Consider the following 18,242-nt stretch of genomic DNA (forward strand, 5'->3'; position numbering starts at 1 on the left):
CGACTATTCTCATGGCAGACCACTGAAAAGTGGCACAAAGGGGACCCTGGAGTGACTATTCTCATGGCAGTCCCCTGAACAGTGTTTGTGCCCAAGTGCGGTGTGGATGGAAGCTACGGTGCTCCTGGATGCGAGTCTGGATGATGTTATCTTTGTGACGCTCACCGACCACCCACCATCCACCCTACAAGCCGTGAGGGTGACCTGAGATTCCATGCATGCCTTATTGCCTTCTAAGTCTGATATGTTTTGTGCCAGGGACCCCCAGAAGAGAAGATTTGTGTTAAAATTCACTTTTAGGATTAATTAAAAACATAATAATCTAAAATTGCAGATGTACAAGGAGATAAACGTAGAGCTAATATCTGAAATGACACAGATCATGCTTTCCAGATTTTAGTGGGATAAAATGACATGCCGAAAATAGGGCCGCCAGGTTGAACATGTAAATCACATAACTGTGACGTGTAAAAATGTATTAATTATTGTTTAAATTTAAGTCAGTAAGCCATCGAACCATTGAACAAGGAATCTCTTAAGTAAGATACTGGAAGCTTGCGTGCCTGTGACACGCTCACGTCTAACGCCTGTGACGTACAGTATCATGGCCACAAAGCACAAGCGTAAATGGCACTTCCGCATACGTCACAGTCTATGACTTGGCCACCCGAACTGTGCACGATGTGTACGCTCACAACTTGTCTAACTTCTCAATTATATATACAGTAGATTTTAAGAGCTTAACAGTCCCACACACAAAGGTCTCGTACCAGACCAGAGTCCTTAACTGTTTATCTACCAAGACTCTGGCTGAGTAGAACGACCTCTGGCTTGCTTGCTGCTTCTGGTCCAGCACAGCACAGTATATCGTCGCTGTCGAGTATGTCCACAAGTTACTTTTCAAGGAATCGAGCGGCGCAATAGTGCAGGCAGTCACAGCCAGTCACACACGGGGGAACCTGTGGTTCCCCAATCACCCTCCAATCTCATTTGCTAACAAGCTAGCACATATACCCCCTCAATCCTACACTTTACTACATGCTCAGCAGCATACAGTCACACAGTACCTCATCTGCAGCTTGTCAGTGTTCATACTCCCTCCACCTCCCCTTTACACTACAGTAGAAACTCCCTCCACCTCCCCTTTACACTACAGTATAAAATCCACAGGCAGATTTAATCACTTTCAACCTGGTGTCTCTATTTCCACCATGTCTATAATGAGAATAAGTGAGGGGCGCTCTTATCCTCCTCATCGCCGACTTATTACTGACAGTTATTATGAAAGCATCCTAATATACAACATATCAATGTTTGTGTTTACAGTACACTATGATATGACGTAAATTAATGTTGTCATTCATTGTTAATGGGAATGTAATGTTTGTGTAGAACAAAGTCTGTGCACACACACTAAAAGCTGGACATACAGTATAGGAGGGGCTATAGCGCCCCTCAATTTAGATCCCATTTAGATCAGTTGTAACGTAGGCCTATACGTTGTTATACCTTTCAAACCAGATGCTACCTCTGTGTCTCAGTAGTTGTTGCTATACATGTAGCAACATTTCTTTTCTATATTTTAATAATAATTTGAAGGTTTTCAGAAACCTTAGGTTAGGTTTTAGCAGTTTTAGAATCGGCCCAGGTCCAAATGTAACCTGACGCTGCCAGATGAGGGCGGTATTGGGGAAACATATTCCTTAACACAACACTCATCTGGGATCTCTGACGGAGTTGAGCCCTGAGTCAGATCTGCTTCGTACCGAACCAATCGGCGTGAGCTAAAGGCGGGATATGTGCAAACGCGGATGTGACGGTATATAGACACGTCGATATGATTGGTTGTGTTTGCACGCCCACACGGTGATAGACAGACGCTCCCATCCAATCATCTACCATGTATCTTGAAAAAAAGGAACAGCCCAAATAAGCTGTGAAAAAAATTTGTGTAGCAAGCTTTTTGGATCTGGCAGCGTCAGGTTAGTCCAAATGGGCATGAAGCCTAAATAATGTACATTTGAAAGTAGCAGATCAAAGAATAAAATAGCATCAAAACTTCCCTACCAGACATATCGTGAAATCAGTAACACATATCGGCACAACAAGACGTGTTCAACGACTGCACTAGGCATCGACTCTGGAGCTTACATCAGCTAAGTACAGACAGCCCTCCATTAGTGATATGACCCGGTGCACAGAGAACATGCTCAGGCTTAACTTTGTGCCAGTATACATCAGCGGTATACGGTGAGGTGGGGACGCTGTGAACCGCCACCCATAAAGCATCGCCGCCAGAGAGAGTGTACACTTCCCCTGACCCCCCCAAGGCCACTCCGTTTCTCTCTGGCGGATATAGACCACTGGGAAGTTATTTTGTAGCGCTCGTCTATCATGCAAAATGCCAGCCAGGGTGATCCATGCCAGGTTATCTGCAGTGCTACAGCCAAGTTATCTTTTTTAATTACTGAGCAAGAAGAGGCAGACTGACTGGGATATAGCAACACTATATATAGCCACTGTACAACCTGTACATACAGTACAGGCTCTAATAGCAACACAGTGCCACTGTACATACAGTATACAGGCTCTAATGTAGCCTGACTATTGAATTATCCCGTGGGGTGGAAACCACAGAGCAGCTCGAAACGTCAACGATAATGGGATAATTTCACCGATCGGAGGCATGAATCATAACAGAGCCAGTCAATTTGACTGGCTAGATATCTGATTGCTCCGCCTGTTGCACAGGCTGTGTTTATTTGTTCAAGTCGATGAGACTTTGCTCTGATTAATGGTGGTGTGGGTGTGCCTTCTCTCTTGAGGCTGCATCATTACTAAAGCCTCTTTAACACATGAACTCGGGACAGCAGGGTATCGGGTTGGGACACGGTCCGTTGATGCCCCGTCACACATTGAGCACACAGGAGACTGTCCTGCACACAGGAGTTTGACACAGGGCAGGAGAGCATTCCACAACACACACACACACACACACACACACACACACACACACACACACACACACACACACACACACACACACACACACACACACACACACACACACACACACACACACACACACACACACACACACACACACACACACACACACACACACACACACACACACACACACACACACACACACCCCGGTATCGAACTGGGAACCTTGCGGTTTGCTCCGGCCACTCTACCGGCCACTCTACCGCTGAGCCACTGCCGTCCGTTAAATGCACACGTTAGCTTTTTCCCTCCTTCACAGAACGACTCGGGAGCGATGCAGTTTTTTCCTTGCCATGTGTAAAAAATAAAACGTACATGGGAAACAAACCGCAACAAAACGAAAGGACTGTGTGTAAAGATCAAATAAGCCTAGGATTGGAAAGAATGCGTGTATTTCACAAATGCTTGAGAGAAGCGAGGTGGTAAAGAAGCACACCATTACGTACCTTGGCCTTGTCGAGCTGAGCCTGCGCCTGGCGCTCTGCCTCTCTGCGCGCTGCCTCCTTATCCTCCTCCAGGGATACATCCGAGTCTGATGGACGGCTGGTGTAGGAGTCGGCCGAACCCTGGAGGAACACAGGACAACCACACCTCAGTGTCTGTCACACAGCGTGCATATCGGTCCTAGGCTATAGTGTTTGCTCATATATAGGGTTCGGATCCTAAAGGATTTGAACGATTCCGGGCTCCTCTTAACGGTCCGAAAATGGTTTTAAATGTCCTGTTACTCCAAAGTTATGTTACGATAGGCAGGGGGGGGTAGGACCCAAATGCAGGACAAGAGCAGGAATATTCGCATTTACTGATTTATTAAGCAAAAACAGTTAAGCTTACAAACTCAGGGAATTCCAAAAAGCAATGAACTCTTCAAAAAAGGTACAAAACAGGAAACAGGAATGCAAACCTTGAGAAGAGCAATCACAAGTCCAAAAACACAGAACCTCTCAGAAAAGGCAAAACACAGAGAACCTGGAACTCAGTACAGCTCTGGGACAAGGAATTAATGATCTGACAGTGTTTGTGTGGAGTGAGTCCAGTCTTATAGGGAGCAGGGTAATTGCAGGAGTGTTCACAGGTGTGGAATGGGCATGGCACTGTAGGGCTGGAGAGGGGGTGGAAATAGGTGTGTGACAATGACAGAGAGGGAATGGACAGTGGGAGTGGCTGACATGGAAAACATGGTCTGTAGGGAGACAGACCATGACAAGTTAGGCTGGTCCTTGGCATTAAAAGGTTTGACAACCACTGGTATTGTAATTCTATAACATACCAGCTCTGACAGTGTGATAAAATTTGGTTGCGGAAACGGTTGCAAATGTGATGGAACCGATTCATCAATGTCGGATCCAGTTCCTCCGGTCCTGGGTCCCAACCATATACATAATGGACGTTGCTCTGGGGGGGGATACTCTTTTTGACACTGGGACTGTATGTATTTTGTATTGGATATAATATACTGTCTTACTCTGTATCTGTAACTTAACTGTTGTGCTTCATCTGGTGCCTGAATTTTCCCCGTGGGATCAATAAAAGTCAATTCTATTTTAAACCCTGCATACGCACTGAGGAAGGCTTGACACACTCATTGTGAACGGAAATCGCACATACTAACTGTACTACACATGTGAACCACTTGAGCCACCCATTTTCAAAATTCACAACTGCGATGCATCGTGAGCTTGCAGAACTGCTATTTTTGAAAGGTTGTCATAAACAAAACAGCGCCCCCCGCCAGGGTTTATGGCGTTAACAGTTCTGAAAAGCACCAGTGACCCCAGGTCACCTGATCGCTCAACACAGAGAAACAAGCGAGGGCACATATAGCACCAAAGCACCATTCTCATCTCAAAGAGGAAATAGCAGACCTAAGAGCGCACCTACAGTATAAGCTCACAACGTGAGTTGTGAGCCATTATGCCATTGAGCTATTTTTGGGCGCCCGACACCATCGTGTGACGGAGCATAACTTTCGTTTATTGCCGCAAATAGCGCTCTTCTTCTGTAAATCACTGTAGCCGTTGCTATACACCCAAAGGGACAATTCACAAAACCACAAGATCTAAGCCAAAGGTATTGGGTCCGTGTTGAATAATTAACGCTTCTTCTCTGCTTGACAAGGCAGCACGACAACTAATCTCTGTCTACACACACACCTGTACGCACTGCACTGCACGTGCACGGCACACAATAATACACATGGACACACCACAGGACTTCTATTCATCCACTGTTATGATAAATAGAATTTAAACACTCAATTTAAACACTCAATTTAAACACTCAATTTAAACACACACACACACACTCACGCATGCACGCACATGCATGCGTGCATGCGTGATATGTGAATAGATATGTGAATCCCTTGACTCCTTCAAAACAGCTCTCAAAGAGCACCTACAATTCAAACAATTCAAATTCAATTCAAAACTTGCCCCTTGTAAATATAGTAAATATAGTCTGAGTCCCCCTTTTTCCTGTACTTGTTTTTCCATTTTTTACTTTCTTTATTATGATGATTTCCTGTTTTGTATACAGTAAATGTATATTTGTACGTCTCTAAATGTTCTGATGAATTGAAAATGGTGGACCCTGTTGTAAGTGTAATGCTTAATCATGGTGTCGTCCACAGTTTTTGCTGTGAAATAAAAAATACAATCAATCAATCGAGTCTCACATAGGCGTGTAGGACCCTCTTGGGGGGACGGGGGGTCTGTAACTCGGCAAGAGTCGGCAGTGTATAGGCCTATGGGTCCATTTGGTTCCATGGGGGTCCTTGAAAATAAAACAGTAGAGGGGAAAAAAGGAGGGGGCCCAATAGAGCCCTGGGGATTCACATCAATGAGGTAAATAGGGTTTAAGTGGTTAACTAAAAGGAGTGGTTCTCAAACCTTGTTCTACCTGGCCACGGACCCCCATCTGAAAATATTGTGGTTAAACTGATTTTCATGCTATAATATTAATATCACCCCAGGAACCCCTTCATTTCATGACCCCGTGGCCGCCTGCCTGGGGGTCCCCCTGGAGACCACGAACCAAAAGGGGAACCGTGTTGGCTTCAGGTGCTCAGACACCTGCACACCACGTCTCTCTACCTCCACACCACGTCTCTCTACCTCCACACCACGTCTCTCTACCTCCACACCACGTCTCTCTACCTCCACACCACGTCTCTCTACCTCCATACCACGTCTCTCTACCTCCACACCACGTCTCTCTCTGCCTCCACCGTCACCGGTGTCTCATTCATCTCACTGCACCATTATACTCTCTGCTGTGTCTGAGTTAAAAATAGCCTCCCCCACTTCGTGCCTGATTAGAATTACCCAGCCATGCCACACACACACACTCGCACGCACGCACACGCACGACACACACACACACACACACACACACACACGGAAAGATCAATCCTCACACACACTGATAGATCAATCCTCAACCTCAACTCTTCCCAATAGCTGCATTACCACCGCTAAGGATGCTGATGAGGCTGCGGTAGGTATAGCATTATTACAAATGATAATGAACCATTCATATCTTTGGAACTTGCAATTATGATGTCCGGCAGCCAAGCTCATTAACCGTCTCTGTGTGTGTGTCTGACTCTGATCTCGTCTACTTTGTACCTGCAGCGGTGGACTAAAAATACCTGGAGAGGTTTATTTGAAAGCCTAGCTCATTAACTATCCATGGAGCTGGAGCATTCATCACACCGGGCTTATGAATAAGGCATTGTGTCGTCCGCTTAGCCGCGCAGCTTAAAACTATTAAAGTGACACTCCGTATGCAGTAGGTGTCATGTTTTTTGGCGTCGTTAAAATCACACACACACACACACACACACACACACACACACACACACACACACACACACACACACACACACACACACACACACACACACACACACACACACACACACACACACACACACACACACACACACACACACACACACACACACACACACACACACACAAAATCTGGATCTTGCGCTCAGATCAAGCGCAAGATTGAGTTGTTTACAACTTACAGTACGATGGAGATATGGTGTAAATGGGGTGGAGAGGGCCCTCGTTTGTACTATGGTCTACATTCTAACTTTTTTATGACAATCGTATGAAATTGTTATTATAACTTGAGTTCAGGAACAGACAACTTTTTCCAACCTGGGCACTACTCTCCCTCTGCCAACCTGGGAAGAGCCCCAAACTGAGCTCATGCTTCCTTCAATGCATGAGGAGTGAGCAGGTCTTATCACCTGACAGGGTGTTTCCTCTGTTGCGTAGCGCGGGGAGGCAGTATAGAGACCAGGATTACTGGATGTTTTCTGTGAGGCTGCCTACATTACGGGACACAGAGAGAACTCCACACAGAAAGGCCTTTTCGCCAACTCCACCTGATGAAGCAGAGGAGAGAACACGTCCCCGGCGAGAATCGAACCCAGGACCTTCTAGCTGTGAGGCGACAGCGCTATACCGACTGTGCCACCGTGACAACCGAACATATTATATTACGAGCCCGCAGAACCTTGATAGTAGAGTGAAGCTTCACTCTTCTATCACGGTTCTGGGAGCTCGTAATATTCTAACCCTATGTATGCCCTGATTGCTGATGCTATTTGCATGTGTGGCTCTGCTCATGTGATATTACAGATTGCCTGTGCGACATACACAATCTGAGATCACAAACCCCTCAGAGCAGAGCACAAGATAAAGACATTACATGAATAACGACTTCAATCGTATGCCATAACCACATACAGTAGATATATGATATACATATCATATATAAAACAATCCATGAATCACGTTATAATCACAGAATCACCCATTACAGAACTGGATACCACATATCACAGACAGTACAACCCATTATAATCACAGAATCACCCATAACTAAATGCCACAGTAGGGAGGAGACCGGGGAGGTGGAGGGAATTTGATTGCTGACATCTGAACGATTACTGTTACATGTAGTGAACGCAGAACAGTGACTGCTTAAATGGACCGCCTGATAATATACTGTGGGTTCATGCGAATAAGCTTGAAGCGAATGAGAAACAGAGACTGATTCGTTTTTAACTTGTTTGTAACCGCCCGTTTGGAAATAAATCTTCCACATTGAAGTTCCAGACTAATATCTACGCAGTGATATTACAGTGTGGCCACATGCCAGGCTAATATCATGTCAGGTCAAATGAGTTGGAGGACATCTGTCCAGTGGGTCCGAGCATGAGGAAGGTGATACTGTTATCTGCGCAGAACCTGACAGTCATGAATGATGACAGAACACGCTACGCTGCACCGCCCATCATCACTATCAATAAACAACCACACAGCTCTGCCCTGACCCCCACCCTGCAGCCACTGATTGATGGTATCTGAATGGATGGACACACACACACACACACACACACACACACACACACGACAGAGCTTTCCAAACATTGCTTGCATCATTGACAGTACATTAAGGTTGACAGTTACGGGTGTGTGTGTGTGTGTGTGTGTGTGTGTGTGTGTCTTTAGATGTTAATACAAAGTCAGTTTAGGTTGAGATGTTATAAAATCGCCACCAACGTTTGCGTGCCGTGTCAGAAGCTGTCGTACTTCCAGCGCACGCACACACACGCGCACACACACACACACACACACACACACACACACACACACACAGTCAGCGCTATGAGAACACACAGACATGGATGTAAACATACTTAAAGGTGTGCTTACATCATGTACATCAGAGCTCTTGACGCGACCTCCCTTGGTTCGTTTCAGTAGTCGGATCCAGGTGGCCTTCATCAGCCACACTGGTCACACAGTGTTCTGTCCTGAGCCAATAGCCCACCCGCCCCCACCCACACTACTGCTACGAGTACTACAAGTAGTACTACTTCTACTAATACTAGTCTATATAATACTAAAACTCTTATAACTACTGCTGCTACTACCACTATTACTACAGCTAGTACAACTATTACAATCACTGCTATTCTACTATTATTAGGCCTACTACTATTGCTACTACAACTACTACTAACTATTACAACCACTAGTGCTACGCCTGGGCTACTTCAACTGTACTAGTGCTACTACAGCTAATAACTGCACTGCAAAGTCCAACGCGATGCGGCTACAGGTGCATTCGAACCTATATGGCTAAAAATGACGTCCCAAACAAACAGGTCTGGAGGTTTGTGTCCTGGTACTATACCACTGCAGCTACAGTACAGCTAGCTGGTCGTTACTGCTGCCAGTGTATACAGGTCCACGTCTATGGGTGGTGATGAAGCTGCTGCTGCTGAAGACGAAGGGGGAATCCACAGGAGCTGCTCTCTCTCCCTGTGTCTCTCTGTCTCTCTGCCACCACGTGCATAATCTCAGCATCTCAACTCGCTCGCTTATTGCTCCTTCGTCCGCCCGGGAGCCGCTGCTCAGACTCGCCGCCTGCAGCATGCAGGAGCAGCCGTGAGGCGGTCAGCCAGGTGGCTCCTCGCTGACTGTCAATTCTTCCTTCCCTTTATACGGCTCGGGCTTCAGCTCCGGTATCCCCCCCAACCCCAGCTTCACTCGTCCTGCCGCATCGTCCCTGCCATGTGGTATTACCACGGCTCCTCTGCTGCCATGATGCTGATGATCCTCCTCTACAGGGGAGGAAAACAGACAAGGCGTGCGGCTTGTTTTGCTGTCGTCTTGTCTGTTTGCTGGTGGTGGCGTACAGCTTCTCTGTATGCAGCCAGCAGTGCTTTGCCTCTGTTGCTGATGTGAACGGAGCTGTGGTGGTTGCTTGGCTGCTGCTGCTAGCGCGTGTTCTCAGGTGCTGCTGCCGTTGCCAAGCGCTGCACTGCTTGCTGTGTCTTTGCATGCCCGTCTGTGCTGTGCATGTCCTGCACCCTCTCTCCTCCACAGCCTCCCCCCCCCCTGTGCTACCTCTAGGATTCTCTCTCTCTCTCTATCCATCTACACCCCCCCCCCCCCCCCACACACACACACACACCTCCTCCCTCTCCCCTTCTCCTCGTTTATTCTTTTTTTTCAGCCACCCCATAGTCCTTCCATCTGTTCATGGCTCTCTGCTGTGATCCGGCATCCTCTGCTTATTTACTTAGCTGCACATTTACACGCTGTGTGACTGCGTGCACATGTGCGTGCGTGCACACACACACACACACACACACACACACACACACACACACACACACACACACACACACACACACACACACACACACACACACACACACACACACACACACACACACACACACACACACACACACACACACACACACACACACACACACACACACACACACACACACACACACACACACACACACACACACACACACACACACACACACACACCAGCTGCACACCTCTCCCACTCGGAGGTGAGGATTACACTCCCCTCAATCTACATGCTCACGCTTATCACACACTCATCGACACATGTAAAAAAACAAAAAAACAACAGTGTGTGAGAGAGAGACACACAGTGTGAGAGAGAGAGAGGGAGAGAGAAAGAGAGAGACATATTACATGGATGTAAAACTATTTCTTACAGAAAATGCAATGCGATTTTTATAAGATAGTAGTCTTCCCTTTAAGTTTGCACTTTAATTTATTCCCATTACATTTAATATTTAATTGTACATACATAGTTATGTTCCGATTATTTTGTTCCACTTTTGCCTTGGTAATGTATGTTTTCTCATGCCAATAAAGCTACTTTTGAATTGAACTGACACAGAGAGACAGCGTTTCCAGACCTGAGCCGACAGCCGCGCCCGTTTTCTCTGTCGGCCAGCTGGTGGATGGAAAAGAAGCTCCACCCATGGGAGAGAGCTGAAATAGAGCCTCTCTATTCACAGCTCTCCTCGTGACTGATGTTGACAGTAGTGAGGCAAGTGGCAATTCTTCGACTTTTAAAGGTAGCACCTATCAGCTCCTCTGTGATTCATTACATGTGTGAGCAGAGCCATGGGACAAGCAGGGAGTCATTGCTGCTTTAATTAAACCCTCCAAATGGAAGAGGCAGAGGACAAATTACTCTTCAATACATCCTCTTTTTTTCCCCCTGCCAGGTTGGTCGACATACGTCTGACCATAATAAGCTCCACCTGGTTGACCTGTCACAGAGCGCTGTGAGGTCAGCGAGCGGTCAGTCTGCGGAGCTGCAAACGATAGTGGTGCAAAGTAACAAAGTCAATTTACTCAAGTACTCTAATGGCACAATGTTGAGGTATTTTCTACTTTACCGTTTTCAGTACGTTTACTTTGGCAATATTCGTTCAAATTCCCATCGACCATTGACGTCATATGTGTCTGAGCAAATCTGTTTTTTTGCCCTACACAAACATTGGGACATTCTGCACGTTTAGTTGCAAAATAGTAATTCCACATTGCGTTATTATTGATACTTTGACGATAATTTGAGTAATTTTTCCACCACTGGTGAGGTCACGACGAGTTCTGCAGAGCAGTAATTGAAATGGGTTCGCCGGTTCTGTGGCTTAGTGGTCACATCCCCTGGGGGCTCTCTCTCTCTCTCTCTCTGACCGTACATCATGGGATGACACGCTAATCAGCTGCAGCTCATCTCAGCCAATCAATGACACGGTTGCGTGCGCCCGGGGTACCTGCCTCTCGACAAGCACCCGCCAATTTAGCCACGTCTCACATCAAAGGGGAGGCCCGGGTGGTGTGTGTGTGGAGGGAGGGGGGAGGGGATGAGGGGGGAGTATGATGATTATTTCTTTACCTCATTAAGACCAATTAGCTTAATGACAGAGGCGGTTACCTAAGCTAGATTATGATTTGGATGGAGATGGAGAGTGACGCAACAGCAAACTGACTGATGTTGTGGTCTAATTATGCTGTGGTCGGACACAAGGTGGACTGAGGTGATGCTAAAAATAAGCAGGACTGTGCAGAAGGTCAACAGTCCTGTAAACCTGTGTTTCCCCAAACACCGGGTCAGACTCGGGAGTGGGTCGTTATTGTGGGCTTTATTTTGGTATTGAGTACATTTTCCTTTCCTAAAAGATATTCCATAAATTTGAAGAAAAAACAACATCCTTGTTGTGACGGAAGGTCGCAGTTAACTATGGAATCATGCATTTCCCGTCAGTGTGTGTGTTGGTTGGTCGGGGGGGGGGCACGTAACATCATCAGGGATGGAGCATGTGACATCATCAGGGATGGAGATCAATAGGATGTCATCAATATTAAGCCCATACAGTATATTGAGATCCCTGATGTCATCAATATTGGCCAACAACTCTACATCTGACCTCAAACCCTTGGCCCTGTTCTGACATTTCATATGTTGATCCTTCCCCATCCATCCTTCCTCTTCGATGTATCCCTTTTGACTGATACCCATCCATTTAAACTCCAGAAGGGCCTGCCGGGCCAGCCGGCAAAAACTAGAGTTCTTAACAGGCCCGAAAATGAAGATCTTACCCCCCATGCCAAAGCGCCAGCGCTCACCCAGCAGTCTGCTGTCACCCAGGCAGATATGTTGATCTGATCCCCCATTCCAAAGCGCAAGTGCTCGCCCAGCAGTCTGCTGTCACCCAGGCAGACGCGTGGGCAAGGTCGCTTCTCGCCCTCAGGCGTCATGGTATTATGAGTTTGTGCTGTAGATCAGTGTCCCGACGTTGGGAGTCCCTTAGTCTCGAGCCCTGCCGCAGACAAATTTCTGAGTCAAATTTCTCGTTTGGGAACCACAGTACTTCTGCAAAAGGTTATGGGTTGATTTCTCAATAATAACATTTACAGTGTTATTATTAATAATAACATTTACAGTGTTATTATTAATAATAACATTTACAGTGTTATTATTAGACGCTTTGCACAACAGAATCTATAGAATGTGTACTCTATTCATTTCATTCTTTGTTTATGTACGTATAAGTGCTTGTAACGCAGCAAAGATCAACACTGCACGGAGCATACACTGCCAAATCCTGAACTGGTGTTGGTTTAAGCTGCAGCCGCAGTGATATTGGAGCAACCCCAGAGAAACGGAAGTAAAGCTCTAGCTTCCCAACATGTGACCGACCCAGGTGATACCTGCTATAAACCATGCGCTCAGTCACACACCAAGAATTTAGAGTAGCTAATCGGTTTTCTTTACCCCTTTTTCTCCCCAATTTAGTCATTATGCCGATGAATTCCTACCCCAACACATTTTTGTGTTGTCACTGCTGTTGTATCCTACTGACTCACCTGCCAGTGGGGAGCCCCCACCAGGAGGACGTAGGACTTACGGGTGTGACGTAAGGCCTATGACACAACCTGTCATTGACCAAATTCGTATAGTGGCCATTTTGCTTTGCGGGGAGGGGGTTCAATGGTCATATCGATCCCCTCGGACAGGGGCCTTTCGACCTGCAGCAGTGGCATAGCAGTCACCACAACGGCACGGCAGAAATCACTAAAGCTAATTAGCACCATTGAGCGGGTTGTCTCTCTGCATCCGGTGTGTGTTGGCTTGGCGTCACATCCAGAACACGATAGCTGGTACTGTATCTCTAAAAGTAAGAAGAATTACATCTATATTTGAATAAATATTATATATATTTGAAGCTGAAACTTTTTTCACCATTTCCGTTGCCCTACACCTTTAAGAAATAATTTAGAAAGTTAAGCAACCCAAAAGAAGCTACTTAATAGGCCACATCACATGACCACTTTAAACCTATATTCTATACATCAGCAATTTGAAATGATCCAATCTAGTAGATAAAATACATCCTGAAATAAAAATGAAACATTCTAAATCTGCTATATGGAGCTCCCTGGCTTTTTAGATGGAGGTTAGTGACAAATGACATGAAAATATTTGAGGATCACTGGTTTAAATAATAACTAAACCATTTGGAAGCAGGCCCAAATAAGCAACTAGAAAACCAGCCCCAAAAACTGCAACTACAGAAAAACAAGCCAAAGTTGCTTATAATAAGCGGACATGGCAACACCGCCCCTTTCATGGGATGAGTGAAGGCTTTGTCTTTCCAGTCCATGTCCTCAGGAAGCACAAGACATCTGCAAGTCTGTGATGCATTGCATACTGTATGTAACTGATGGTCTAAACCATATGGCCACACATGTAAACATCACTGTACCTGCCAACAGCTGCGATACGGAATCGTGCCAATTTGCACACAATTCTGACAGAATACCATAACATTGACAAAAAACATAACTGGTAGTTCTGATGAACTATCTGTCTCTCTTCTGTTTATATTCCAAACAAGATGCTTCCTGAAGTCAGAAATGAAGACAGAACCCTTTTGGTCAAAACCATGGAGAGCGCCCTAGATTTAGAGTTATGAGCCATTCTAATGCAAGATACCGTTTACGGATAGTGAAAGCTCCTAAATGCATAATTCACAGATTGTGGTTAATGCTGGCGGGTAAGGCATGGCATATGATAGAGTCCACAGTGTACTGTTTAGTATTGGTTGATGACATGTATTATTGTGTTATTATGATACTGTATGTTGATGAATTGAAACAACACTAGAAAAAAAAAGTTTCTGACTAATGAAGTATTCAATCAATCAAAAGCCTCACCCCCAAGTTTCTTTGAATAATTACATCGTTCTCCGTGCACGCTTCTTACGTGACGATTTACGCTGTCATTGTTGACTAGGGCTCAATGCCATTTACTCTGATTTCACGCTTGTAAGTTGCTCTGGATAAACGCCTACATTGTGAACTGTAAATCAAATGGCCTCATTATTATGTAATTGAATTAGCCGTAGCTGTTGTCACCCTGGCTATGACACGTCTGTGAGTAAAGGCTCCATTATTATAACAAGAAACTGAGTCACTGTGGTCCGAGACCAACAGTATATCACACAACTAGACTGAGGAACGAAGAGGACTCCTCATGCCAAGTGGTGTTCTGCTCTGTTCTGGCTAATAGACTGGCTGACTGCAGCAGGGGCTGAGAACCAGGAAAAGAGCCGGGGGGCTTGGCGCGACTCATTTTTGGCAGCCACCGACATTATTTAGTTTTGTCTTTTGTCCCGCCATCTGTCCGTCAGCGTGCACCGCGCTCGGCGAGACACTAAGTAAATTGAATCCTCATTTTGCAAACAAACTGTCTTTTTCATCAAAAGGGCAGAGAATTTAGGGACGGCACATGACGGCCAAGAACATGAGTTGTGAGGCTGCTGCGAGGGGGGCAAGAACGCTACCGTTCAACCACAAAATGGAGGAATGAGCAATACTAATGTTCCACTGATTACAGTGGTGTAAAGTAACTAAGTACATTTACCAAGTACTGTACTTGAGTACAATTTTTAGGTAGTTTTTACTTTACCGGAGTATTTCCAGTTTTCAGTACTTTCACTTATACTCTGCTACAACTCTACTACTGAAAATTGGAAATATTAAATACAAAAAAAAGAAAGTACATGCATGCGTAAATGTATTTAGGTACTTTCCACCACTGTATTGCATGTAGAGAGATAGAACAAAGGCTAGTGATGGATAAAGTGATAAAGGATAAAGTGAGGACATGCATGGGGGAGGGGTGTATATGTACACGTATAGAATAATGACCCCTCTGGCGTGCTGGAAGAGGGATTGGGCTGCATGGATTTGAAGGTGACACTGACAAAGTGTCCACCCAGCATTGTGCGTGCCAGACCTCCCCTCTCTCTCCCCTCCCATGCATTAGATAAGTGCATCATCCCATCGCTGAGATGGACTCCCAGGCTGTCAATCACGTGACAGGGTCCCGGAGAGCGATGTGGCAAAATAAAAAAAGATAAGGGGACTGACACTTAGGAGAACCACACTAAAATAAGCTATAGCGGGTGTTTAGGCACTGTAACTTCATTTTATACTTTGGCTATTCGAAAATAGCTGATCTACAAGCTCACAGTAGATAAATCAGTCATTGCTGTAGAGAGGGCCGCAGGTTCTCGCTCTATTCCCGTATCAGCACCTCTCTCATCAATTGGCACTCTATAGCATTGGTTCTCAAAGTGGGGTCCTTATGGAGGGTCCCCAGCAAAACCTAGTTAATACAGCGTCACAATCATTTTAACCACTTTATCCATTTACATTGGCTATTCAAAATAATACACGCACAGTGTGTCACTCCATGCTGCGCTGCAAGCTTGTATATAGGCTTGAAATGTTTGATTAATTTGGATTATTATTATTTTTGTAATACATCTTCTATTCTAGTGGTCCGTGGCTGGTACAAACTATTTTTAGATGAGGGTCCGCCGCCAAATTTTGGGGTCCTTGACATGAAAAAGTGCCATCCTCACCTTCGGCTCATAACCGAGCGAGCGCTAAACCAGTGTCTCACAATCCATGGTTCGGGACCCATTTTTATGGGTCGTGGATCGCAGGTAAATATATTTTTTTTACCTACAAAAAAAAACATTTTAAAAGTAAAGTATAAGTCTGAGAAACCTGTGAACTAAACCCCTCCAGTGTCCTAGGCTGCTCCTCTCACACCCAGCTCCCTCCTCAGCTCAGCAGTGACAGCTCTGCTGCCAACATAATGTAGGCTGATGGCTGACGAGACCAGTGTTGCCAGACTTCGGGAGAGAAATAAGCAACCAGGTCTATGAAAACAAGCCCAACTAGATAAAGTGCCCCTCGGGGTACAGGTCTCCACCAGGGCAGGTCAGGTTGTGGCCTCCTGGTGGTGCTATAATAGGTTAATGTGAAAAGCGTGCCATTTCTTCTTCTTATGGCAATTGGATGATTTGAGGCATTTTGATCCAAAAATGTGTATTGCAAAAATCCACCTGTTGGTGGCGCTATAACAGGCCAATGTGAAAAGGGTGGGATATATTCCTCAGCATAGTAGGAAAGTCTGTGAAAGATTTAATGTAAATTGCACGCTCTGTTCATGATTTGAGGCTTTTTGTTCAAAACAGGCCAATCCTGAAAACTTTGAAAGCCAATGTTAGCCAATTAGGATGGAATCTGAAATATTGGACAGATCCGTCTTGAACACATGACTATAGAGATAGTGTGTAACGATTTGCGGGATTTTTGGACAGAATCTGGAGGAGTAATGTTTTTCACACAGTGCTATAACAGGCCGTTCTGGAAAATGTGGAGCAGAGGTTCATCGTCGGCATCCAGGGAGTGTGTGTGCAAAATTTGGCATCTACCGGGTTAACGGTGCCGGACATTAGCTGTACACAGACGGACGGACACAAGCACACACACACACACACACACACACACACACACACACACACACACACACACTGCAAAACATACTCTTTCCCTATGCCTTTGGCTTGGTGGAGACAATTAGCAACTACACTTTATAAACAAGGCCACAAAAGGAAAAAAAGCGCAACCAAAAAGGGCTACCAATATTGAAAGCAAATTATATTGAAAACAACTACAGAAAACAAGAATGACTCATGTCATAACTGCCAGGTGCAGCGAAGAGACTATGGTTTTATCTCCCATTGGCTTAGAGGTGCTACAGGCAGCCAATCATGAAAAAGTGTCCACTAGGTCCTCACTAGTCTCAACATCGATAAAAGCCCAAAGTCGCTTACAATAAGCAGAAATGCTGACAAGGAAGAGGGATACATTATAAAATAGAGACACAGAGGGATGGGTGGGGGTCGGTGTGGCGTGCTTCGTACCGCTATACTTTGTGCTTGCATCATCAATATTGCGGCGGGGGCGGTGGGCTGGTGTATATGAATTAGCAGGACCGTGGATGATTGATCAACGCTGCACGGCTCCTGTGGGGGGAGGGGTGATACATGTGTCCAGCTGAGCGGCAGCACACGCACACGGGACTATTGGATGCATGGCTGCATGGGACTGCACGTCTGCTTTTCGGCTGTTTGTCTAAGCCTCATTCAGAAGGGAGGGGAACGCTCACAAGACCGTTCATGCACCCAGGGACCTGCGGTTCCGAGCCAGAGCAATGATTTATTAAATGTTATGTTCAAAACGAACGGTTTGGAAGTCTATTTATTCCAGGTCGGCTGAGATGCATAAAAACTACAGGAAGAGAAAATAATGTACAGAGCGATGTGTGTTATTATGATAGTATTCTACTGTACATCATGATGTCCATATAGACCAGGGTTTCTGGGAGTGCCGTGGCACCTGAGGGTGTCCTGACGCAAATCCAGAGGTGTACCGCATAATAGTTTGATAATATTTGGAATTGATCCATATCCCTTCAGTTGAACCACTTAGTTA

At 45.6% G+C, this 18,242-nt stretch overlaps 1 protein-coding gene across 6 annotated transcripts in view; it reads right to left on the minus strand.

The window, feature by feature from the left end:
• cacnb2a (calcium channel, voltage-dependent, beta 2a) overlaps positions 1-18,242 on the minus strand; it is a 93,980-nt gene that overhangs the window by 27,722 nt on the left and 48,016 nt on the right. For all 6 annotated transcript variants that reach the window (XM_080794361.1, XM_080794360.1, XM_080794359.1 and 3 more), the window contains one exon: positions 3,456-3,575. In XM_080794361.1, the coding sequence (XP_080650487.1) occupies positions 3,456-3,575 (120 nt within the window). The remainder of the gene's footprint in view (positions 1-3,455; positions 3,576-18,242) is intronic.

The sequence above is a fragment of the Protomyctophum bolini genome (assembly GCF_963924005.1).
Source record: "Protomyctophum bolini genome assembly, chromosome: 21".
Lineage (NCBI taxonomy): Eukaryota > Metazoa > Chordata > Actinopteri > Myctophiformes > Myctophidae > Protomyctophum > Protomyctophum bolini.